Below are 24,479 nucleotides of genomic sequence, written 5' to 3' on the forward strand. Positions count from 1 at the left end.
ATGTAGTTTAAGTCTATGACTTACAATTTGAGGCACATTTGACAAGGTTTACCTATAGGTAAGAGTTACCTTCTTTAGGTGTATAAAGATAGGATCAGTGACTCATGCAGAGATGCTACGGACAGGCTCATCGGAGGGCAGATAATTCTGTTGTATGTCTGCATCCAATGTAACTGAATGCCCCAACTGTATGCAATATACAGTATAGGCAGGTTTGACTGTGAAGTGGCAAGGCAGAACACGGGATCATACGGAGAGCGAGTGGATCTTCAGGGCTCACAGGAGACTTTTAATTTATACTGTGGGGAACATGGCTTGGGAATGACTGGCTTAAACATTACACAGAGAGGCTGTGTCACTAGGAAGAGCTGTATCTCTCAAAGGTGACTAATTTGGTTATGGTTCTCTCTTGCCTGTACAAGATATATACATATGAGGCTTCCAGGACAAGCAGTTCATATCCAGGTCTGTGTGTATGCAGTGATTCTTTGGGAGTGCAGGAAAACCCAGAACATGGCACTGTGGGTGTGATTCAGTCTCTTGAGAATCTTAGCATTCATTGAACAAAAGCAAGTGTCTAGCTCTCATGGCTTCAAAGAGATGCTGGAAAGTATGTTGGTATCGCCCACTCATATCTGTGGGCTGGATCCCGTGTGCTCTTTCTGCTGTTGCAAAAAGTCTTCCCCCAGCAGGAGAGGATCCACTGGTGCTGGAAGCAGTAAGGACAATTTGAGCATTTCCTTCCCTTACTGCCTGAGTCCACCAACCCTTGGTATTGCCTTTGCACCGCTCACAGGCATCTGCATCAGACCAAACCCCGAGAATCCAGTGTGGAGGGTGAAATTGTATTTCTCACAGTTGAGATGTAAGGGTTCAATGTCTCACATAATTCTTGGTTGTGCTCTGAGGCTAGCCAGAGTGGGGGGAAATGAGATACATGAAGATAATTTATGCAAATGTGTATACCCTGTTACTGGTCCCAGAATCCTGCTGCAGAATTTGGAATGCTTAAGTGCAGAATTGTTAATTTTATTATTTTATTTTTTAGGTCTCTTCAGTGTGTAGCACAGAGGGTTATTTACACTCTAACCACAACTCTAGTATGTTTAGAGTAGTGGTTAGAGTGTCAAACTATGGAGACCTGGGTTCAAATCCCCATACTGCCTTGAAGTTTACCAGGTCACCCAGGGCCAGAGATTCCCACTTGTCTTTCTCAGCCTAACCTACCTGTCAGGGTGGTTTTGAGCGGAAAATGGAGGAGGGGAAAACCACATATGTTGCCTTGAGCTCATTGGAGAGAGGACGGGATAAAAACGGGCAACACGAGACCGGGTGTTTTCTGTGGTGGCACCTCACGTTTGAAATGCCTTACCCCTTTGAGGCCCACCTGGCCCCTATTTTACTTTCTTTCAGGCGCCAGGCTTTTATACCCCGGCTTTTAATTAGGGGGTTTCATCTTATCAGTTTTTAATGGTCTGATTCTGTGTTATGGATAGTTTTCATGCTGTTTTTGTCTGGTGGCTTGTGGATTTTTTTAATGGTTTGTTTTTGATGGGCATTTTTTAATACTGTGGTTTTTAGTTGTAAGCTGCCTCGAGCAGGATTCTGAAGAGGCAGCATAGAAATGTTCTAAATAAGTAAATCAGGGTTCCCTAACATGGCACCCATGGGTACCATGGTGCCCTCCAGTTCTTCCCTTGGTGCCCCCCAAGCTTTTCAGGAGGTGGGCAGGGCCATTGTAAGGGAGGGCTGCCCTCATTCAGATTAAAGGTTTTTCCACTGGAGGATCAGGAGAACTGGTAAGCACCCGGACTTTCCTTAGTGAACGGGTGGTTCAGTTCCCCCTTCAGGCTTCTTTCCTTCCCAGGAGGTGTAAGGAGGGGGGTATCCCATTCACCTCTGCCTGCAGTAGCAGCAATGTTGGATCTGGCTCCAACTCCTATGGCGGCCAATTTGGGGTGCTCACCACCTCTCCTCAGAATTTCAAAGGGAACCTCCAGGCTCAAAAAAGTTGGGGCCTCCAGAAGTAAATAAACCTAGTTCTGCTGGCTTTTGTCTTTTTCACGGCTCTTTTAGGATTCACTGTGATTATAGCTGCTGCTGGCTATTTATTCTTGTGTTTGTTTGTTTTTTGCATAATCGGTTTTTATTCTGATTTTGTAAGATTCCTTGGCTGCTTGTAGTAAAAAAGACGGAGGTAAAAATATTTCTTTTCTGCAATCCCAGATGATTTTTGCAAAGAATGTCTTTGATTGTGCTGGTGTGCAAAAGATGCAGCTCTTGCAAAGGCAAGAATTGAAAGCTAAAGAGCCGTTCGATGTGCTTGACGTTACTTGCAGCTGCAGAAACCAGCCCAGCCTTCCCCTCCCCTCCGGTCTTTAAAAGAAACCTCTTTGCTGGAGGTCAGTGGAGTCTTGCCAAGCAGCAGATTAGGAAGACTGGTGATTATTCTTGGCTGTCCGTAGGGAACGCTCTCCTTCAAACCAGGGAAGGCAGTACAGTAATGGAGTGCCTCTTCCAACAACTATCTGTCGTCGTCGTCCCCCCCCCCCCACCATATTTTTCTGGATATGTTTCTTTGTGGGCAAACGTTTGCTGACTCTTACCAGAAGAAAAGAGAGGTGATAGGTAAGAGACAGAGAACAGCTAAAGACTCTTGAGTCCAACCTCTTTCCCCCTCTAGGGCTGCCAGCCCCTCCGCCCCCGGTCAGGGCCCTGCCACACACTTTTGTTGCCCGCCATTGAGTGGCAGCGGGGGGGGGGGATTAACCCTCCCATAATGCTGGCTGCAGTGTCATGTCACTTCTTGTGAAAAAAATCCAAAGAACAAAAGGGACATATGGTAGCTCTAGAAATTGCCAGAAACTCTACAGTTTTACAACAGAGTTCCTGGCAATTCCTAGAACTTCCTGTTGTCACTTCTGAGTTGTTTTTTTAACTAGAAGTGATGTGACAGTGCAGACAGCATGGTGCCCTCCCCATATCCCCACCCACCGCCTTCCTGCCAGTTGCTAGGCACTGCTTGGCAATCCTATCCCTCCCCCAGGTAAAATCAAACATTGCTTGTCCATTTCTGTCAGCTAAGGCTTTCTGGCTTTCTGCCTCTGCCCCGTCCCACCCCGGCATCTCCACCTCAATGGAGACCTGCCCGGCAAAATGCATGAGGACTAGAGCCTTCTCTCTCGCCACAGCAAACGAAAGCGGAGGGCACTTGGCAGTGTGTCAAGTTGTTAAGAGCCTGTGTGGCGGTGAAGTAGATTCAGGGTCGATTTTCACTTTTACAGAGACCTTGTAGCTGGCACAAGGAGTTTGGACCGCAGAAGCACTGGGCGTTTTGTGCTCCCCAGGTGTACGTGGGCCTCCTTTGGATCAGGACCGTGTTGTACATGGAGAAGGGGCGTGGAAGGGGCCCGAAAACTGTCCCCCACCTTGTCCCTCTCAGACTTGGTCAGGGAGCAGCCATGCTGCTGACCAAGGAAGGAGCGACGGCACGTCTCCTTTTAGTCCGGCTTCCCCAGTTTATTCCCTTGAGTTTTTCTTTTGAAAAAGAAACATGATATATTAATGTTATAAATAAATAAAGGATACAAAAGGACAGAAAGCATCTAAACCTTAAAAAAAACCCTGTTGTTATTCAGTGCAGACATTTCTGACATTAGTTATTTATTTAGTACAATTTTGCTCCAAGGAGTTCACAGTGCCATACATCCTTCTCTCCTCTGCCATTAAATCCCTATGAGGTAGGTTAGGCTGAAAGAGAATGACTGGTCCAGTGAACTTCATGGATGAGTGTAGATTTGAACCTGGATCTCTCAGATCCTAGACCAACTCTCTAACCACTATACCATTCTGCCACTAACATGCCACAAGCAGTTGCATATGCAAAAGCCATTGGGCTGAGCAAGAAGAGGGTTCTAGAATTTTCTGTCTGTTATGAGGAAATCACAGCTTTTCCTTTCCTTTCTTTGAATTCTCCACTGGAAATGCAATAGTTCTTCCTAGTGAAGAAGACTGGCTTCAGCTCAACATGGCCAAAAGCCTATCTCAAAGGGTGGTTGTGAGGATAAGAGATAGGGGAGCCAAGTAGGCTACTCCTGAGCTCCTGAAAGGACAGGATAGGATACAGGTGTCATAAATAAATGGGGAATCAAATGCAGAAAGGGTGGAGAAGGTTGTGGGTAACTGGGCAGGGTGAAAAGGCAATCAGGTTTACTAGGGGCAGATTTCACAAAGTGGTGGAAGAATACAAGGATAGGATACAAGGGATCTACACATGCACACACACTGGTCAGCCTTGCGTACAAGTCCCTGAACGAGAGGGTCACAGAAAATACAAAGCCATCCACCCAAGTGGACCAATGTGAACTCTTTGCAGGACGTCAGCAGTCTGAAGAAAAAAAATTCTGATCACATTTCAAGAACTCCCCCGCCTGGTTACCTGGAGGCCAGGTCGTTTATGCATGGGAGTTTTACCTGAGGTTCGTTGCTCGCTGGATCCAAACTTTCCTGTTGGGAGCCTATGCACCAGCAGTCTCCAAGCTCTAATCCGGAAGTATTTGAATCCCCGCCCCTTGAAATGTTGCTTTATAATTGGCTGTAGTGAGAGAAAAGTTCCTCCCCCCTGAAACCCAATTGCCGCAAGAAAAAGCATTTTAAGAACAAAAAACAAACAAACCTGAGCTCCCTAAAAGGAATGGGGGGGGGGGACCCAAGCCTCATTTTTAAAAGCCTCCTGCTCAGAAAGAACTGAGGAAGCAGGATGCATTTGATTCCCCGCCCCTTGACATGTTGCTTTGTAATTGGCTGTCTGCTTGCTGTAAGAGAAACCAAGATTCTGTGTCCCATGCTTTGCCTTATGCATGGGGATTTCAAGCAGGCTGAGCTCAGGGGAGAGGGAAGAATCGGGTTAGCAGAGGAACGGGAAGTCCCGGGATTTGTGAGGGCTGGCTGTGAGGTCATCTCTAATGGAGGGAAAACTAATGCATAACTCCAAGGAACAACCAAGACAGACCGGGGGGCGAACGTGAGTGAAAGTACCCATGTATAAACGACCTATCTTTCTTCACCGCATGTAGTCCCCACTACCAAACGCTATAGCTGCTGTCCTTATCTGCACAGGCATCTGCCCTGGGAAGATAAATCCTCCACTGGCTTCCGTGGCTGCTCCAATCCACTTCCATGGAAAGATTTTCTTGATCTTTTTACAAACATGCTTGCTCATGTGCCTGCGTGCGCCCCCCCACAGCAGGCATTCCTTGTTCTAAACCAGGGGTGGGGAACCTCTCCTGCGGAGGCCACCCCCATTGCCATCGCAGGGCCGCGCACATGCCTGTGGACGGGAAGCCGGGAAGTCCGCCTGGGGGTGTGTTCCTGGCTTCCCCTCCCCCATCACTCCCCGCCCGGCCGGGAGCATGCGTGTGTTTATATGTGTGTGTGTGGAGGAGGAGCTGGAAAAGCTCTCCCCTCCATCGCTCCCGGCCGGGAGCATGCATGCCTGTCTATGTGTGTGGGAGGAGCTGGAAAAGCTTCCCCCTGATCGCTCCCTGCCGCTTGCGCATGTGTTTGGGAAGGGGAAGCTGGGAAGGCTTCACCTGTGTGTGTGGGAGTGTGGGGGAGAGCCTCTTCCTCTTTTTCTTTCACTCTCCTTTTCTTTCTCTCCCTTTCTCCCTCTTTTTCTGTCTCCTTCCATCCTTTCTTTCTCTCCTTTCCTCCATTCTTTCTCCCTTTCTCTCTCTCTCTCTCTCTCTCTCTCTCTCTCTCTCTCTCTCTCTCTCTCTCTCTCTCTCTCTCTCTCTCTCTCTGTCTTTCTCTCCTTCCTTCCTTCTTTCCCTCCCTTACGTTCCTTCCTTCTTTCTCTGCTTAGCCTCTCCTAGGGTTGCCAACCTCCAGGTGGTGGCTGGAGACCTGGCAACCCTAGTTCCTTCCTAGCCTTCATTTCCTTCCTTCCCTCCCTCCTCTGCATAGCCTCTCCTAGAGTTGCCAACCTCCAGGTGGTGGCTGGAGACCTGGCAACCCTAACCCCCCCCCCCCGCCGGGAGATCTATGCCTGGTATGGCCCCGAATGATGTTAAAAATATGCAAATGGCCCTTGGCAGGAAAAAGGTTCCCCACCCCTGTTCTAAACTGAAACACAAAGTATGTTATTAGACACTGAAGAATAAACACCCAGTCCATTCTTTTGCTGGAAGGGAAAACATAATATATTTTTTAATCCACCCACAGCTCCTTTTTTTGCGGGTAACCAGCCAGCAAACACGCAGAGCTGAATGGTAAAGTGGGAATGTTCTGTTCCTTCTCAGCAGCCTTCCAGGGAAGGGTCTGGAAAGGGGGATGCGCTAGCATGGGGGGGTGGAGAGAAGAGGCAATGGCTGTAATCAGAAGGCAGGCTTAACGGCACATAAGGAGAATGTGCGTGAACTGGGTTTATTGTCAGTGTGAACTCCCACGACTCATTATGTATGAATGCAGATTAGACGGGCAGTTATCCAGTTTCCCCAGCCACAAAACGGTTTCTAAACCAGTTTAATCCAGGTTTCAAATCCCAGGTACTATTTAGGAATATGCAAAACCCAAAATTAGATGTAGATCAATTGTTTTTCTTTGCACATTTTGAGTTTTGCTTGGCTCTTAGGTAAAAGCAGAAATGTCCACTGTTATACTGTTCGTATAACATGATGCCTCTAGTGTGTGTTTTTAAAAAAAAAAAGCAATTGGGAAGACAGCAATCGGGTGCTGGTCCCTTTCCCGGAGAGTCGCTTTTCTGCTCAAAACTGCCGTCGGCTGCTTTTCTCCCAGAGAGGAAAAGATACAAGTCTCTGTCACTGTTGAGGGGTTTTCAGCAGAAAAATGCTCCAAAGGAAAAAGGTTAAGTAGCCTCCCTCCCTGGATCTCCCCTCAAGATTGTAGCCTCATATGGCTGCATTTTGTTATAAAAAAAGGTTTGAAAGTTACGTTCAATGGCATGCAAGGAGAGCGTCAGGCGTCAGTGTCATTGGGCAGTTGCTGGGGTCCCTGCGTCTTGGGAGGGGTCTTGTGTAGCAGAAGCAATTGCTGCCTCCTCACCTCCGGTGAAGGCATTGCCGGCACTGAGTTCCCTCGGAAGGATCGGGCCTTCCTACCCTTCCTCCCTCCCTCGGGATGTACTTTACTACCGGCAGAGATGGCAGCTCCTCCTGTCCTCCAGAGAGCCTGGGTGGCTGTCACGTCCCGCTCTCCACAGATCACTTAGCTGTGCAGTCAAGCAGCAGAGGCTCACCAGAAGAGGAGAGCCGGTGAGGGGTGGGACACAAGCATGGGGGCAGCACATTATAGAAGGGTGGCAGTCGCTTCTTGGCCCTTGTGTGGAGGGAGAAGCCATGGCGGCCAAAAGCGGTGGCTACCATTTTCTCGCCTGGCCTCTCCATCCTCTGAAGGGGCCCACTAGACGGTGTCTTGACGAGGACCCACAAAACCTGGATTCTGCCTTGGGGGGGTGTATTGGTCCTAAAACACTCTTCCCCCTTCCCTCTAATCGTAGGATGGCATGGAGAAGGGGGGAAGAGAGATAGCAACGGTAAGGAAACTCAGGCCCTGTTCCTTGTGTCCTGCGTGACTAGTCGATAGACTTGGTCGGGGAGTTCTGTGGGTACCCAAAAGGTTGGGTGAAACAAGAACTAAATAAAACAATGAAATATAAAGTGCATGTGCATACATTAAAAACAAGCCCATATGGCAACAGATACAGGGTTGATAGTCTAAAACAGGGATGTCAAACATGCAGCCCGCGGGAGGGCTTTTCTCCGGCCCGCGGAGCCAAGGCAGCTAGTCCCCCTTTCCCCTCTCCCCCGACCTTTTCTAAGCTTCCCAGAGCCTCTGTGGCCCCGCGCGCCAGCCGCAAGCCTTCCCTCTCCCTCCCCAGGTGCACACGGGCTGCCTGCTGAGGCCCCGCACACCAGCCTGAGGCCTTCCTTCCCCACCCACCCCAAGCACACACGGGTCGGAGTAGCCCAGCAAGTGCAGCCAAGATCCTTCCCCCCTCCCTTTCTGGGTTTCCCAAGCCCAGCCAAGATACTTCCCTCCCTCTTTGACTTTCTCTTCCTCTCATTCATTCTCTTTTTCTTTCTCTCAACTCACTTTCTCTCCCTCTTTCTTTCTCTTTATCACTCTTTCACTCTTTTCTCCTGCTTTTTCTGTCCCCCAGTCTCTTTCTTTCTTTCTTTCTTTCTTTCTTTCTTTCTTTCTTTCTTTCTTTCTTTCTTTCTTTCTTTCTTTCTTTCTTTCTTTCTTCCTCCCTCCCTTCCTTCCTTCCTTCATTCCTTTCTTTCTTTCTTCCTTCCTTTCTTCTATTTTTTCTTTCCTTCCTTCTTTCCTTCTTTTTTCTTTCTTTCCTTCCTTCCTTCTTTTCTTCCCTCCCTTTCCTTCCTTCCTTCCTTCTTTCCTTCCCTCTCCCTTTCCTTCTTTCCTTTCTTCTTTCCCTCCCTCTCTTTCCTTCTTTCCTTCCTTTTCTTCCCTCCCTCCCTCCTCCCTCCCTTCTCCCTCTCTCCTCCCTTCCCTCTTTCTTTCTTTCTTTCTTTCTTTCTTTCTTTCTTTCTTTCTTTCTTTCTTTCTTTCTTTCTTTCTTTCTTTCCTTCCTTCCTTCCTTCCTTCCTTCCTTCCTTCCTTCCTTCCTTCCTTCCTTCCTTCCTTCCTTCCTTCTTTTTCTTTCCTTACTTCTTCTATTTTTTCTTTCCTTCCTTCTTTCCTTCTTTTTTCTTTCCTTCCTTCTTTCCTTCTTTTTTCTTTCCTTCCTTCCTTCCTTCCTTCCTTCCTTCCTTCCTTCCTTCCTTCCTTCCTTCCCTCTCCCTTTCCTTCTTTCCTTTCTTCTTTCCCTCCCTCTCTTTCCTTCTTTCCTTCCTTCTTTTCTTCCCTCCCTTCTCCCTCCCTCCTCCCTCCCTTCTCCCTCTCTCCTTCTTTCTTTCTTTCTTTCTTTCTTTCTTTCTTTCTTTCTTTCTTTCTTTCTTTCTTTCTTTCTTTCTTTCTTTCTTTCTTTCTTTCTTTCTTCCTTCCTTCCTTCCTTCCTTCCTTCCTTCCTTCCTTCCTTCCTTCCTTCCCTCCCTCCCTCCCTCCCTCCCTCCCTCCCTCCCTCCCTCTTATTTGTTTCATTCTTTCTGTCTCTCTCTTTCTCCCTCTTTCTTTCTCTTTCTCCTCTCTGTCTTCCCCCCTGTCTTTCTGGACTGGGAGAGAGCTGCAGGCTCACCAGTCTAGGCAGCCAGTCCTCCCCTAGTCCAGATCTGGCCTGGTGATCCTGCTGCGGGCTTGCCAGCCAAGGCAGCCACCCCAGTACAGATATGGGCTGGCGAGCCCACTGCAGGTTCGCCAACCAAGGCAGCCACCCCCCGGTTTAAAGATTTAAACAAAATTAATGGCAGCGACCTGAAATACAAACTTCATAGAAGACACTTTCAAAGGCAATTAATGATTTTTTTTTACTTTATTTTTTACTCCTAATGCAAACATATTTTACAAAAAAAACAATAAAGCCGTTAAATAAAAGAAAATACTGTAAGAATGATATTATTGTAAACTTGTTTGTCTTTGAAGTAAAAAACAATATTATTAATTGACTTTGCCTGTCTTTTGTAAAATTTGTATCTCCAGTATCTGGCATTACATTTTATGGCATGTATGTATGTATGTATGTATGTACGTACGTACGTACACATGGCCTGGCCTGACCAAGTGACATTTATGTCATACCCAGCCCTCCTAACAAATGAATTCGACATCCCTGGACTAAAACCACAAGCCAAACATGTTTCGGCCCTCAGTCCTTCTTTCAGTGGTCTAATACAATATATTTTGCACGCATAAAATTTCAAATACAAATATAATCATTTAGTGTCAGCCCGGGTAATTCAAGCAAGTGTTGCTAAACTATATGTAGAAATGTATAAACACACATCCAAGGAGTGTAGTTTAAATAATTCTTTCTGGACTGAGCTAGCCTTGCATTCAGAGTGCGCACTTCATTATCAACCATTATCTTTTCTCAGAACTTAATTCCCATTAGGGTTGCCAGCTCTAGACGCAACCAGGGGGAGACTCACAGCTGAGACGGGAGCTCACCAGTGACAAAAATGACATAAATGGTGATGTGCAGACATCATTTCCAGCACAACCAGAAGAAACTGACTTCACTGTTAACGCTGTATCATTTGACCAAAGCTGTATGGTTTAACCATAGAGCTTTGAGTGTTGCCATCAACGGATTAAGTCACTTCCATGACCAAACTGGCTTATCCTTTGTCCAAAAAGGATTAGGTTTGGCAGGAGGGCCCAATGTGTACTGGAAATGAATATAAACCCCAAGGGTGCAAGATCCCAGATGCTCTAGGTGGCGTTCTTGAACCCTAGTAAGGTTTTAGGGTTTCTGTCACACACACAAGTGTGAACTGGCCTGAGAATGAGTTGGTGGTAATTTTTTCATAATTTATCTTCAAGAAATGTTCTGAAAATTCTGTGCTGTAAAACTTGTGGATGAGAAAAGACATACAGACATCCATACTGTATAGATCCGACCAACGGTAATTTTTCCAGGGGTGTGCTGTGTGAGTTTCTCCTTCCAAATATATTTTCCTGCCACCCCGGCTGCAAAGCCCCACAAAATCCATTGTTGCCCCACGGATGGTCGCCAAACGCATCACCGCTGGTTTCCCCTCTGCCGTCCTCACTGAGTCACGGCTGCAGTAATCTGAAAAACAATATAACTTGTTTCCCTCCATCATTTCTCGTCGTTTCCTCGGCCTTCCCTCCTACCCAGCTCTGTTTGGCATGAACTGTTCAGTTGTTGCTTGATGGATTTGGGTGGCCCCGTTGCATAACATTCCCCGTAATCTCTTCCCTTCCCCCCCTCCGCCCCCTCTCCTGGATCTCTGCTTGTGTGCCTTGCTTATTCCTTTCCTGTTTTACATTGGCCAGGTTTCCAACAGCACGTGGGAAGGACATATTTCCTGCACCGCTTGTTTTGGAGAAGGTGGAGGGTTAATTCCCAGGGTTGGGATGGGGGATGGGAGAGGGTTAACTCATATTCAACTAACAACAACCAGAAAGGGGGAGAGGAGAGCAGACATCTTTTTTTCACACATTATTTTCCTCTTTGACATTTTGTGTCATAATTGAAATTGGATCTGTTATAGAGCATTTTTAATTTTTAAGGTGCCTTGCTGCTTTTATTTGGCTGGCACTCACAACAACCCTGTAAAGTAGGGCATTTGTACGGCCCATTTTGTAGATGAGAAACCAAAGCAGAAAAAGAAGGGCAAACGTGCTTATCTGTGCAAACAATCATGCAGTACAGACATAACAATTTAATTGTAATTCATGATGATTCTACGCAATCCTATGCATAGTTACTCCAGTCTAAACCCATTGATTTCAACAGACTTCGGGTGGTGTAATGCTGAATAGGATTGCACTGTCAATTATTAGGTGTAGCTAGCTGTTGCTAAGGAAGCTTAATAGCAGATAGGTGTTACAACAAACTAGCTTTATTGTACCAAGGTTAGTGTTAACCAAAGCCTGCCATGGGAGAGGCCTCAAACCAAAACCAAAACAGCACTAACCAGGATACTGTGACTTGACAAAGACCACATAGTGAGAACATGCAGACCCAAATGTATGTTTATTTGGGAGTAAGGACCAGTGGATTCAGTGGACTTGTTCATGGGTAAACATGCATAGGATTGAGATTTTAGCCTTGACTATTTCATTGTATGGAAACCACAAGACACTTAGTGCGATCTGATTCCCAGGCTGTTTCCACCCAGATGTTTTACTCCATGTTGGCGTTGTTCCAGCTGTACTCTTTTCGGGAGCATCCACATGATGTTGTTATCTAATCATCCCACTTCTGTGTTTTCCCCTGCTTTGTTGAGAACTTTCCCAAACCTGGTTGGGTACACTTTTTTTGGAATGCTTGCGGTGAAAGCACCTTTGGATGCTGTGTGGACAGAAAAGTGGTCCTTTTTTAAGATCTCACCCACATCAGCGCCATTTCCCTTTACTTAGCCCCTTGAAGCCACTATTCCCCCACACACACACACACCAGAGGGCTTTTTCTGTTTTATGGTGGCCATAGGATGCTGATGCAAGAAAAACATTGGGGTGGGTGGGTATTCTCTATGGATGCTCTGTTCCCACTGCAAATACATCTATACCAGTGGCATCAACAAGAGCTATACACGGAATCATTTCCATGGGGAAATAGCATTGATGCATAGTTATGCAGAAGTAAATCCTATTCTGTTCATTAGAGTTTACTCCCTAGTAATTACCTTCAGAGTTGCAGCCTTATCTAAAGATTTGATTGCTCCATATAAGCACATAGCACATATACATGAGTAGGATCATGGTTAAGAGTCAGTGGGTTTAGAAGGGTATGGCTCTGCTTAGGATGGCCCTGTAAACTGGATCGCATGTACACGTTTCGCCTTTCACCTTGACAACAAATTCACTAGGTGAATGTGTACACCTAGCCCTACTTGCAGAAGAATCCACCTAAGAAAAACATTACATTGAAATGCCCAGTGCCACACATCAGTGTTTTCTGGTCGAGAATCTGCCCACAGTCCCTGCAATCTGTGTGTGCCTTGTGATGCAATTTTACCCTCGTAGGTTTCTCTCTCCTTCTTCCACAGACCCAAAATATGTTACGCGAGGCACTTCACTAGAGCTTTCCACTCCCTTTTCTGAGGTCCACATGCTTGTTGTGAGGCATTTCTGTTTACCTCCCCTCTGTATGCCCATATGACTGTAAATTATCAACACATCACCCCAGTTATTTTTAACTTCCTCTGTGGATCCCTTCTCTCAAGCTTTCTGTCACCATGCACATTGTCCCTGTCTGTGGATTTTTAAGAAGGTTAACATTAAAATACTCCATCCTTTCCTGCACCACCTGATGGGTACCACGATGGCATCTTCAGTTAACAAAGGATCTCAGGTTTTGAGGAAACCCCTCTGGTTGAGTCTTGGGAGAGCTGGTGCCAGGCAGAATAAGCAATACTGGGCCAACTAGACCAACCGTCTGCAGAAGGTCCCATGTTCTGGTCTGGCTATCTCTAATAGAATCATAGAATCATAGAGTTGGAAGGGACCACCAGGGTCATCTAGTCCAACCCCCTGCACAATGCAGGAAATTAACAACTAGTAGGCCTGCTTCAGAAGATTCCAGGCATCACCTCGTGTCTGCAGAGAGCACCCATCTGGAAACAGCTGCCTCCATCATAGAAGAGGCTTAGCTTGGAACCTGTCAACATTTTGTGACTGTTCCCAGCTCCCGCAGCAGCCATTTTGTGGATGTCCTCACCCCTGACCCACCTTGGCAGCCATTATATGATGGGGACACCTTCCCACTCAGCAAGGTTGAGGAGTAGACAATATGGATTTGCAGAGTCAGTGGTCTGACTTGGTATCCCATAAAGTAAAGGCTTGGGCCATGACTTAGCCAGTAGAACATATGCTTTTTTACGCTGGCTGTCCAGTGAGAAGGTTGGTTCTCAACAGGGCTGGAGAAGACCTTGGAGAACCTTTGCCAGTCAGAATAGGTAATGGTGCTGTCTGACTGGTTTTCAGATGGTGGTCTGGGCTTCTTCTCTGAGGCCCATCTCGGATAACAACAGACATGCCTGTCCCCTACTTCCATTCCCTACAGAGTAGGGTTGCCAGCTTTAAGTTGGGAAATACCTGGAGATGGGGGGAGGAGGGTGGGGTTTGGGGAGGGACTTCAATAGGATATAATGCCATAGAGACCACCTTCCAAAGCAGTCATTTTCTCCAGATTAACTGATCTCTGTCTCCTGGATATCAGTTGTAATAGCAGGAGATCTTCAGCTATCACCAGGAGGTTGACAACCCTCCTGCTGAGGAGTGTTGACTACATCTTCGTAGGGCACATTCTCTGTATTTGGAGGTTATATGAAGGCCCAAGAGTTGTCGCCAAAACTGTATGCCTTGGCTGCAGGTGGAAGCTCACATTGCCCTCTGTACAAAAAAAAAAAAATCCCTTGTGCATAAAAATGTAGCATATCAGGAAGAAGGCTGGGCTAAAACTATCATACCAAGGGAAATTTGACATGCTAGTTCTCCATGCACCAGGATTTTTTTCCCAGGGGGATGTGTGGAGAGAATATTTCTGCATGGATGATCCTCCACTGGCAGTCTGAAGTGAGGCACACCTGGCACAGGTAGACCACCTCAGTATCCATTTTGGGACGTATGCCAGAATCCTTGGCAAAACGGCAGACTAATTGGTGTGGGAAAAGTTCCTGTGAACAGAAACTGTCTGAAAACTCCTGGTGCTGACTCAGGGTACGTGGTGGCTTCACGTGCTCATACGAGTCCTCCTCCTTTCATTTCCTCGCTGAGCCTTACAGGTCTGTGAGTGCCAAAGAGATGTGGGGTGGGAGGTGGGGGAGTTGCCCTTTCTGCTTTGTCTTAGAGATTCAGCCATTTGCTGTCGGAGGTGGAGGAGGTCCTTGTTCTGTTGTAGAGACAATTTCAGGGAATCGATGAAGGCAGAACGCTTGGTTTGAGAGTGAGGTCACCCTCACCTCTCCTTTGCTGGCAAATGGGAGCATGTTCCAGTCTGTCACCTGCCCCTCCTTTTCGTGCATCCGAGAAAAAGCAGCAGATGGAACGGTCTGAGTAAAACAGGCCGAGGTCCACAATTCCCAGATGAAATCACCCCCGATTCTTCTTGGGCCCGGCTTGCCCATTTGATCTCGGACTGTGCCTTGAGATTCAGGGCTGTAGCACGGGAGATTGTTGGATATCTTTTCCTATCCTTCGACCTTCGTGATGAGAAAATTGAACGGATTTAAGCTTTTCCGTTGACCATGTTTCAAGGCGTCTTTGAAACACTGGAATTCAAGCACGGTAGGGGAAATGAGCCCATTATTTTGCCAGGTCCCTCTTCGCCACCAGCCGGAGGGTTTTGGGGTGGAGCCTGAGGAGGGCGAGGTTTGGGGAGGGGAAGGACTTCAGTGCCATAGAGTCCAATTGCCAAAGTGGCCATTTTCTCCAGGTGAACTGATCTCTATCGGCTGGAGATCAGTTGTAATAGCAGGGGATCTCCAGCTAGTACCGGGAGGTTGACAACCCTACTGGGGACTGCTGGGGGTGGGAAACCAGGCTGCACAGCCATTGCCATGAAATATGGTCTCTTGGCATTGTTTCAGAAATAAAAGAAACATTTGTCTTTAATGATTCATAAGACTGTATGTGTAGGATGGAGATGAGTACCTGGAAGGGGCTGTGGTTCACGTTCCTGCCATGCCCAGGTAAATGACGCTCAGGCCTTGCAGGTGCCCTTTTATTTACTTCTTTTGAAGCCCACCTTTCTCACTGAGACTGGAGGCCGTGTTAAAACAGTGCCAAATCCGCCCATATTAAGGCACAGAAAATGTAAGGGGGAAATAGTGGTTTTGCTGGTTTACCTTCTCAGTCAGATAAAGTGGAGGAACGGGGCAAAAACCCCAGAGATAAATGCAAGCAGCAATCTTAAAAACTGTTAGCTATTGGTTACAAGAGCTCTAAGAACATAAGAAAGGCTCTGCTGGATCAGACCAAGGCCCATCAAGTCCAGCCGTCTGTTCACACAGTGGCCAGCCAGGTGCCTCCAGGAAGCCCACAGACAAGATGACTGCAGCAGCATCCTGCCTGTGATCCAAAGCACCTAATATAATAGACATTCTCCTCGGATCCTAGAGAGAATAGGTATGCATCCATTTTTACTAGTAGCCAAGAATACCCCTCTCCTCCATGGCTTCCAGTATGTTGAAAATGAGGCCCCACCTCTCAGCAGCAGCCATTGGCTTAGCTGAGGAAGCATTGTGGAATGTTTAAAAACATTCCAACTCCTCAGCGGTTGAAACAACTGGTCTCAGGACAGATGGAGCAGATTGGTGTCGCTGGGCGTCAGAGTGAAGCACAGAATGTTGTGTGCAGGACTGACAAAAACATGGTCATTTGTTGCACTGTTGGGTATGTTGGGCATGTCTATGTGAAATGGCAAATGTCTATTAGTACCTCTCACTTGACATAATTCATTTATACCCTGCCTGACCTCTGGCCCTGCAGGCAGTTTATGATAAAACTGAACAAAGCAATTAAAATACCAAAACTGAGTGCAACAATAAGCCTGCACTCAAGTCCTGTAAGAAGTCAGCAGCATAAAGAACACCACTAACCACTCAAGTGCTTTTAAAAACATAATGTAAATGCCAGCAGCAAAGGCATTTGGCAGACCTCCCAAGAAAGGGGATTCCAGAAAGGAGGTCCCCAACATGGCACCTGCCAAGTGTTTTTAGAAAGGCAGAGCCTCATGGGGGTTTTGCCCAGCAGGGCTTCTGATTGGCCATTGGAGATCTGATTGGCTGTGCAGGTTTTTAAAAATGTTGCTTCAGCAGCAACTGCCACCATAACGTGCATGACTGAAGATAAGGTGTGTGTATGCAAGAAAATCGTATTAAACAGTATGTTTAGAGCTGTTAAACAGAGTTTCTGCTTGAAATATTGAAGAGTTACTATTAGTTGCGCATGACCTCACTCTGATGTAGTGTAGCTGGCTCCGCCTTCTGTGGCAGCCATTTCATGGCTGGCTCCACCTCCTGAGGGAACGATTTTGTTGTTTCACCCACCACCCTGACTCAGAATTTCAAAAGTGCCTGCAGGCTCAAAAAAATTGGGGACCCTCTTCTAGAAGATGGATGTTGCCATTGAGTAAGCCCTGCTCTTAGGGGTTATAGGCCTAGCTTCTGGTGGCCTTGACACTCAGAGCAGAGGATATGCCCCCACCTCAACTGGTGGCCAGGGTGGACCTGGCAACCCTAATATAAAGGCATTGGGAGGTGGTGGTAATATGGATGTGGGTTGCCTCCTTAAATATCTTGGTCCTTAAAAGTAAGAACTAGCTTCTTGACTTTCATCAGAAAGCTAACTGGTTATGTGAGACCAATGTGAATGCATGGTTATGAAAGGGAGGAAGAGAGACAGTGTGGTGTAGTGGTTGGAGCTTTAGCCTGGGATCTGGGAGACTGAGATTCGAATCCCTGCTCTGTTGTGGAAGCTTGTGGGGTGACCTTGGGCCAGTCACACCACTGTCAGCCTAACCTATTTCACAGGGTGGTTATGAGGAGAAAATGGAGAAGGCCAGAATGGTGTTAGGTCACATTGTGTCCTCACTGGAGTAGAAAAGTGGGGTATAAGTGAAGTAAGTAAATAAATGTGGGAGGCAGAAGGAGGGGATGGAAACCACAAAATCATTATTCTGATTTTTATCCTACCCTTCCTATAAGGAGCTCAGAGCAGGCTTCATGTTTTTCCCATCTTCTGTCCAATCCTTTCAAGAACCATGGGAGGTTGGTTGGGGCAGGCTGACAGAGCGTGATGGGACCAGCAGGATTCCGAGACCAGTGAGAGTTTGAACCCAGTTAAAACACCACACTGGTTGCCCAGCTTCCTTGCTGATTGATTTGTTTGCAGTACAAGTGCACCAGCTTTCAAGTATGGTTGACATTCACAAGAAGCCAACAGATAACAAAACACAACATTAACTAAATCTGCAATCAATTTAATATGACAATCAGCAATTACGCAGCAGCTGAACGGCAAACAGCCGATTCAGAGTTACAGATCCTCATCAGGAAAGCCAACAGGAAAGACACAGCCCAACAGTTATACCTTTGCACACAGTAGAACTGCCCAGCATGACTGGGGAGCGGATGCCAGAGGGAGGGAAGGAGGGAAAACTGTACACATGGGGGTGGATAAAGGTAGGTTGGCTGGTAGGTGGGGAGGAGAGGAGAGGAGGAAGCACGAAGAGGGGAGAGGCTGTGCGGTCTTTCAATACAGGGAAAGAGGAATTAGAGGAGGAAATGTGCTGCACATGCAAGTCGTTGCTGGTCCATTTGCCTACTAATACTGATATATGCACCCAGTATGTTAGAAAGACGTTGCAGGCAAAGCCTTTACAAATTCCTGTGACTCCATATTCTTCAGCGAGGGCTGTTCTTGCTTTGCAGAGACCTGATCGGCAAACATCTCCGTAATATCTTTTGTGTCAAGTCACGAGGGGATCCATCACTGTGGGCTTCTCTGGCAGACGCAGATAACAATGATTTATAAGTGAAGTTATCCCAGCCAGGCTGCCGTGTTCTGAATGCTATAGCGGAGCCGATGATCTGCCACATTTTTTTGCAATGTAGTGATCATCATCGAGTGTTTTTGCACCGCAGCAAGGCCCAACTTGGGGTGGGAGAGGCGTGGTCAAAAGAAAGAATTGCCATACTTGATCTGACTATAGTCCAACATTCTGTTCCCAAGATTGGCTTGACCTCTGCCTCTGGGTAGCACACAAGGGTGCTGGAGCCTTTTCCTATTCATTGTCCCCAGAGGTTCACCATTCTGGCTTCTCCCTCCCACATGTCTGTCCTTCCCATCCAACCCCTTCTCTCAAAGTGAAGCACAAAAGAGGGAGTGAAACCTTCATGAAATGTGCAGAAAGACACCTACCGAAGAGAGGATGTAAGGCAGCTCCTGGAAGGGAGCTGTGGAAGAAAGGAATGGAGGAATACCCAGCTTTGCAAAAGCACACGCACAGACAGGGAGCAGTCCCTTTAAGAGCTGACCTGTCCTCTCCAAGTAAACTGCAACAAGGCTGCGTTCTCAGGGGGAGGGAGTCAAAAGCTCTGTGATTCAATAGGATGCAGAATTAATCACAAGTTACTCCTGGAATTTATTTGGGGGAGGAAGCCCTCATGCATATGATGTTTGAGAATTCGGATCAAAAAACTGTGCAGCAAACTAGGGCTGTTGAAAAAAAAAATTGGTACAGTTCGGCTTCGGCAAAATTTGGCCCTTTAAAATTCGGGCCATGCCGAAGTCTGAACTCCCCCGCTTCGGATCCCCAAAATTCGGGCGAGATCCGGAGTTCAGGGGAAAATTCGCCCCCCCGCGGGCCTTCACGGGGCTTCCATGAAGGCACACGGGGGGCTCTTTAAACAGATCTGTGCCTTCCAGCTGGAAGGCGCAGGTCTCTTTAAAGGCCCCCCCGTGCGCCTTCGGGGAAGCCCCCTGAAGGCGTGCGTGGGGGGTGGGTGGAACAGATCTGTGCCTCCCGGCTGGGAGGCACAAATCTGTTTAAAGGGACCCCTGCGCGCCTTCACGGGGCTTCCATGAAGGCGCACGGGGGGCTCTTTAAACAGATCTGCGCCTCCCAGCTGGCAGGTGCAGATCTGTTTAAAGAGCCCCCTGTGCGCCTTCAGGGAAGCCCCCTGAAGGCGCGCGGGGGGGGGTGTGGAACAGATCTGTGCATCTGTTCCACCCCCCCCACGTGCCTTCAGGGAAGCCCCCTGAAGGCGCGCGGGGATATGTGGAACAGATCTGCGCCTCCCGGCTGGGAGGCACAGATCTGTTTAAAGAGCCCCCCTCGCGCCTTCATGGAAGCCCCGTGAAGGCGCGCGTGGGGGGGGGAACCCCGAATCTGCCAAATGTATTCGCCGAACCCCCGAAGTCGGCGAATTCGGCTCCCCTGTTTCCCGCCTTTTTTTGAGTTCGGTTCGTCCCGAACTAAAAACCGCCGGGGGAAATTCGGCTGTTTTTCGGTTCGGGACGAACCGAATCAACAGCCCTAAAGCAAACCAAACACAAACTTTGCCTGCATAAATGACCACTGAGTCTCGGGGTGGGAGGAGGGAGCTCTCTGCACCTCGGCAGTCTGTCTTAGAGCTGGGGAGAAGGACCTGACCCCCTCTTTTGTGCTGAGTCTCCGTGGAACTCTGAGTGCCTCCCTGGAATTGGACAGTGCAATGTGAAAGCCCAAGACCACACCCCTCTTGGAGGAGGGACAAGCAGAAATTTTGGCTTGCTACCAAGGGCAAGAAAGGTTTGCAAACCCCTTTCCCCACGGGTGGGTCCATGCGCCAACCAAACCACCACTACTTGAGCGATGCTCTTGGAATACTCCAAAGTATTGTGGGTTGCATCTTGCAGGCATTCTGCTGATGGAAGCAGGCCTTGCAGCTAGGATTGCCAACCTCCAGGTGGGGACAGGAGATGTCCCACTTTTACAATTGTTCTCCTGTAGAAAATGGCTGCTTTGGAGGGTGGACTTGAAGCGGGTTGTGCTGTTCAGATGACAGGCTCTTAGAATGTATCACTTACTGAGAAGTGAAGTTATCTTATTCAGCCAATCATCGAGTAAGCAGGACTCAACAACTTTACCTACTTGTAAAAAGCAAGTCTTTTTATTGATATACTTCTAGTAAAATATGTGTAAATGCAGATTATCAAGTCTTTAACACTTCTATAAAAACTCTTGTCAAAGTACAATGTATGTATTTACAATGTATGAAGTAAAAGCAAGCAAGTCTTATAAACTATTCAGTTTCAAAATCCAACTTCTAAAAAATAACAGTCAAATTATTCTGATTCAGTTCAAAGTATCTAATTCATAAAGTCTAGAGTAATGTATTTAAGCCATACATACCAGTCAGCCTTTTCTTGAGAGCCTTTGGAAGGTTCTCCTTCTCTGGGCTTACTGTGGCTGTATTTATACTGTTTCAGACTCATTAAGAGTGTTGATTTTACCATCAGGAGGGATATCTTCCTCCCCACTTTCAGATAACATGAGCAGTGCAATAATGTACAGTTGCAGCTGTTCAGGTTATTAGCTTCTCCCCATGACCAAATATGGGCTTCCTTTCCTTTCAGTGTATTTTGCTTAAAGTATAAACAATCATTTCTGAGCTCCATGATCACTCCATATACTCAATTTTCATACCATTCTCATCTTCAGTACAATACGCATTAAATGAGACTATTTAGAAATCTACAATACAATATGTGTGTGTGTGTGTGTAAAGTGCCGTCAAGTCGCAGCCGACTTATGGCGACCCCTTTTTGGGGGTTTTCATGGCAAGAGACTAACAGAGGTGGTTTGCCAGCGCCTTCCTCTGCACAGCAACCCTGGACTTCCTCGGTGGTCTCCCATCCAAATACTAACCAGGGCTGACCCTGCTTAGCTTCTGAGATCTGACGAGATCAGGCTAGCCTGGGCCATCCAGGTCAGGGCTATATAACAATACAATATATAACTATATAAATCATAAAACACAATTATTGCTCACATTGTAACATGTAACCATCTGGTCAGTAGGAAACATAGCCTTCAGCAAGATTATAGACAGCAAGAAGTTTACTGCACTTATAGCCTTGAGGTTTGAGGATAGCAGGAATTTTCTGCTCTTGAGATATGAGCAGCTGACAGCTGGCAGCTGAATCAGGAAGGTAATTTCAGATACACCTTTCCGGCAGATAGTGAAGAATGACTCTGTTCTTCTCCCTTCAAGGACAAGACCAGGGTAAGTTATTTAGCTCTTGAAAGAATTCAGACCTTGAGAGAATTCAGTCAGCCTGTTCTAAGGACATTTGCATTTTGCAAGCTGTTGCCAGGCTCTTCGTTACACAAACCTCTGCAGCTTGTGGTTCAGTTTGTATGTTGTGTTCAAGCTCTACATGGAATTAATTCTACACATGTACACAAAATACCATAATTATGTCATAGACCGTGACAGATTCTAAGGTATTGTACCATGCTGAGGCCCCTCCCCAAACCCTGCCCTTTCCAGGCTCCACCCCAATGGTATTTCCAGGGGAGGGGCTGTGGTAGAGCATCTGCTTGGCATGCAGAAGGTCCCCGGTTCAATCCCCGGCATCTCCAGTTAAAGGGATTAGGCAAGTAGGTGATGTGAAAGACCTCTGCCTGAGACCCTGGAGAGCCAATGCTGGTCTGAGTAGACAGTACTGACTTTGATGGACCAAGGTCTGGTTCAATATAAGGCAGCTTCATGTGTGTTCAACCCAGAGCTGGAAACTCTACGTGCAGCCCCCTGTAACCTTTGGAAACACATTGTCAGGGATTGGGAGACCCTCACAGACAAAGAGCCACATGGGTCAGGTGAACAGGTAGATTTGAGTCCAGTAGCACCTGAGAGATCAGCAAGATTTTCGGGGTATGAGCTTTCGAGAGTCAGAGCAGAGCTCTGCTCTGACTCTCGAAAGCTCATACCCCAAAAATCTTGTTGGTCTCTCAGGTGCTACTGGACTCAAATTTACCTGTTCTCCTGCAGACCAGCACAGCAGTCTTCTGAAACTATGGGTTTGGGGGTGGCTGTTTGGAGGGTAACTGGGTGAGATTGGTCTTCGGCTGTTTTCCATCAGCAGAACATCTGAAGGATACAACCAAATCCCAGGATCCAAAACATCATATGACCTGAGAAGTAGAACTGCGTTCCATCAGAGGACAGGTGGGCCGGCCAGCCCATTTCCCCCATAAGTGAGCTTATATGGAGAAGAGTAATGCCAGGCTAAAGGAGCCTCCCTAGGAGAAACTGTGCGACAGCACAACTTTTACCAAGAATGCCCTGGGAAAGGTAAGCCAGAGTCCTTCCATGACAGCTGCAGCATCCATCAAGTTTCCTTTTCCTGTAAATATTATTCTAACGGCGGCTGCTGCGTTACCTAAATCAGAAGTAACAGCCAGGAAAAAGGGCGAACTGTAAATATTTTAGCCGCTTGTTCCCGTTGGCCCCGCTGCAGATTCTGGGGGTGTGATTTATTACAACCGTGGTTTGTCTCTGTTTGTACACAGGAGCTGGTGGCTCACAAATGCTGGAGAATACACAGAAGCCGTGTGAACTCCCGCGGGGCTCCTCTTCTTTCTCATTAGCCACGCCCTCTGGAAACAGTCTTGGACAGGAATGGGCTGCAGGCGCAGGGGTTTTGTTTGGTTCAAATATTTCTGCTCCATCTTTGGGGTATCGGATCCAGAAGGCGGCTCAGAACAATTGAATTAAAACAGGCTGTGTCTTCTTTTAAAAGAGGAAAAATGCAATCAGTAAATGCAATCAGTGGACTGACTAATAAAATCTTAATTCAAAGAGGCATTAAACAAGGGTGTGTTTTAGCTCCCCTACTTTTTAATATTTTTCTTTCTGATCTAGTGCAGTCATTGGGTTCAGTTAATGGTCACCCACCTAAATTAGGGTCCCAGTCTTTACCTCTACTTCTTTAAAAGAGGAAAAATGCAATCAGTAACAGAATCCAGGCAGCGTGGAACAGCGGAGCAATAAAATCTAAACTGGAACCCTCCGTGGCTCTCTTAAAACCTGCCGCTTCCACCTGGCCCTTAAACACATGTTACGTAGGAGAGCCCCAGGAAAACTTCTTTTGGAAGGGAAATCTTGGTGTTCCCTTCCAAAGTGAAAGAGAGTTCAACGTGTACCTTTGCTTTGGACTCACTATCTTGTGTCTCATACCTTTTTCATTTTTGCATTCCCCCCCCACAACTTTTGTAATCCTAGGCCTGTTGCATAGTTTGTTGGATGTATTTTGCTGCCTGATTACAATGTTTTAGGTTGTGTGATCTGGTTTGAGTCTTGGCAGGCTATCAATACAGTAAATAAATATAAATGAATAAAATAAGTTGTCCCAAACAGTAGTCCCAGTTGGGAGGTGCGTAGTGTTGCACGAATCCTAGTGGGGCATACAGAAGAGCTGTGCACAGCGGCGTGATCTCATGCAGCTATAAATGCTGATCAATAATAATCCTACTTTTCTGTTGGTCCCTCGGTTATCTCTTGTTGAGGCTTCGACGTGCTTTTCTCTCTTTTTGATGTTTATTGCTCTAAAAAAGGTGGAATATTGACACTTGTAATTATCTTGCTTCTATTTTATTGATTTTTATGCTGCTGGCTCTTATTATTTTCTTCTTGCTTTAATGGATGTTGTGAGTCACCTCAAAAGTGTTTTCACTGAAAGTGCAGCATTGAAGCAGTGTAAATAATTAAAGTTCTGGCCTGTAACTTGCCCCAAATGTCCAGTGGTGCAAGAAACAGTTCTTTGGGGTAATTTCAATTCGGGAAAACAGCTTGGGGGAGGCTTCACCTGCTCCTCCCCTCAAGCCATTGTCCCAGCCAAAATTGGTGACTGGGCAGTGTTTTGTTTAAAAGGAAGAAAAAAGCTTAAATTTCATTCACAGGACTTCAAACATCATGTGTAGTTTGGCCCCGAGCGAGATGGACCGATGGTTTGACCTTGCTAAAGCAGCTCTGTACACAACCGTTCAAGATGTCTGAATGCCTCAAACTAACTAACTTCTTTCTTTCTTTCTTTCTTTCTTTCTTTCTTTCTTTCTTTCTTTCTTTCTTTCTTTCTTTCTTTCTCCCCTCCCCTCCCCTCCCCTCCCCTCCCTTCCCTTCCCTTCCCTTCCCTTCCCTTCCCTTCCCTTCCCTTCCCTTCCCTTCCCTTCCCTTCCCTTTCCCAGGTACAAAGGCTTTATTAAGGACTGTCCTAGCGGGCAGCTAGATGCAGCTGGATTCCAAAAGATCTACAAGCAATTCTTCCCCTTTGGAGACCCAACCAAGTTTGCAACCTTTGTCTTTAATGTATTTGACGAAAACAAA

General features: G+C 46.9%; 1 protein-coding gene across 1 annotated transcript in view; it reads left to right on the forward strand.

The window, feature by feature from the left end:
- The window catches only part of NCS1 (neuronal calcium sensor 1), a 100,286-nt gene that overhangs the window by 63,674 nt on the left and 12,133 nt on the right, over positions 1-24,479 (forward strand). The window contains exon 3 of the mRNA XM_056860362.1: positions 24,341-24,479. Coding sequence (XP_056716340.1) covers positions 24,341-24,479 — 139 coding nt within the window. The remainder of the gene's footprint in view (positions 1-24,340) is intronic.

The sequence above is a fragment of the Euleptes europaea genome, chromosome 14 (assembly GCF_029931775.1).
Source record: "Euleptes europaea isolate rEulEur1 chromosome 14, rEulEur1.hap1, whole genome shotgun sequence".
Classification (NCBI taxonomy): Eukaryota; Metazoa; Chordata; class Lepidosauria; order Squamata; family Sphaerodactylidae; genus Euleptes; species Euleptes europaea.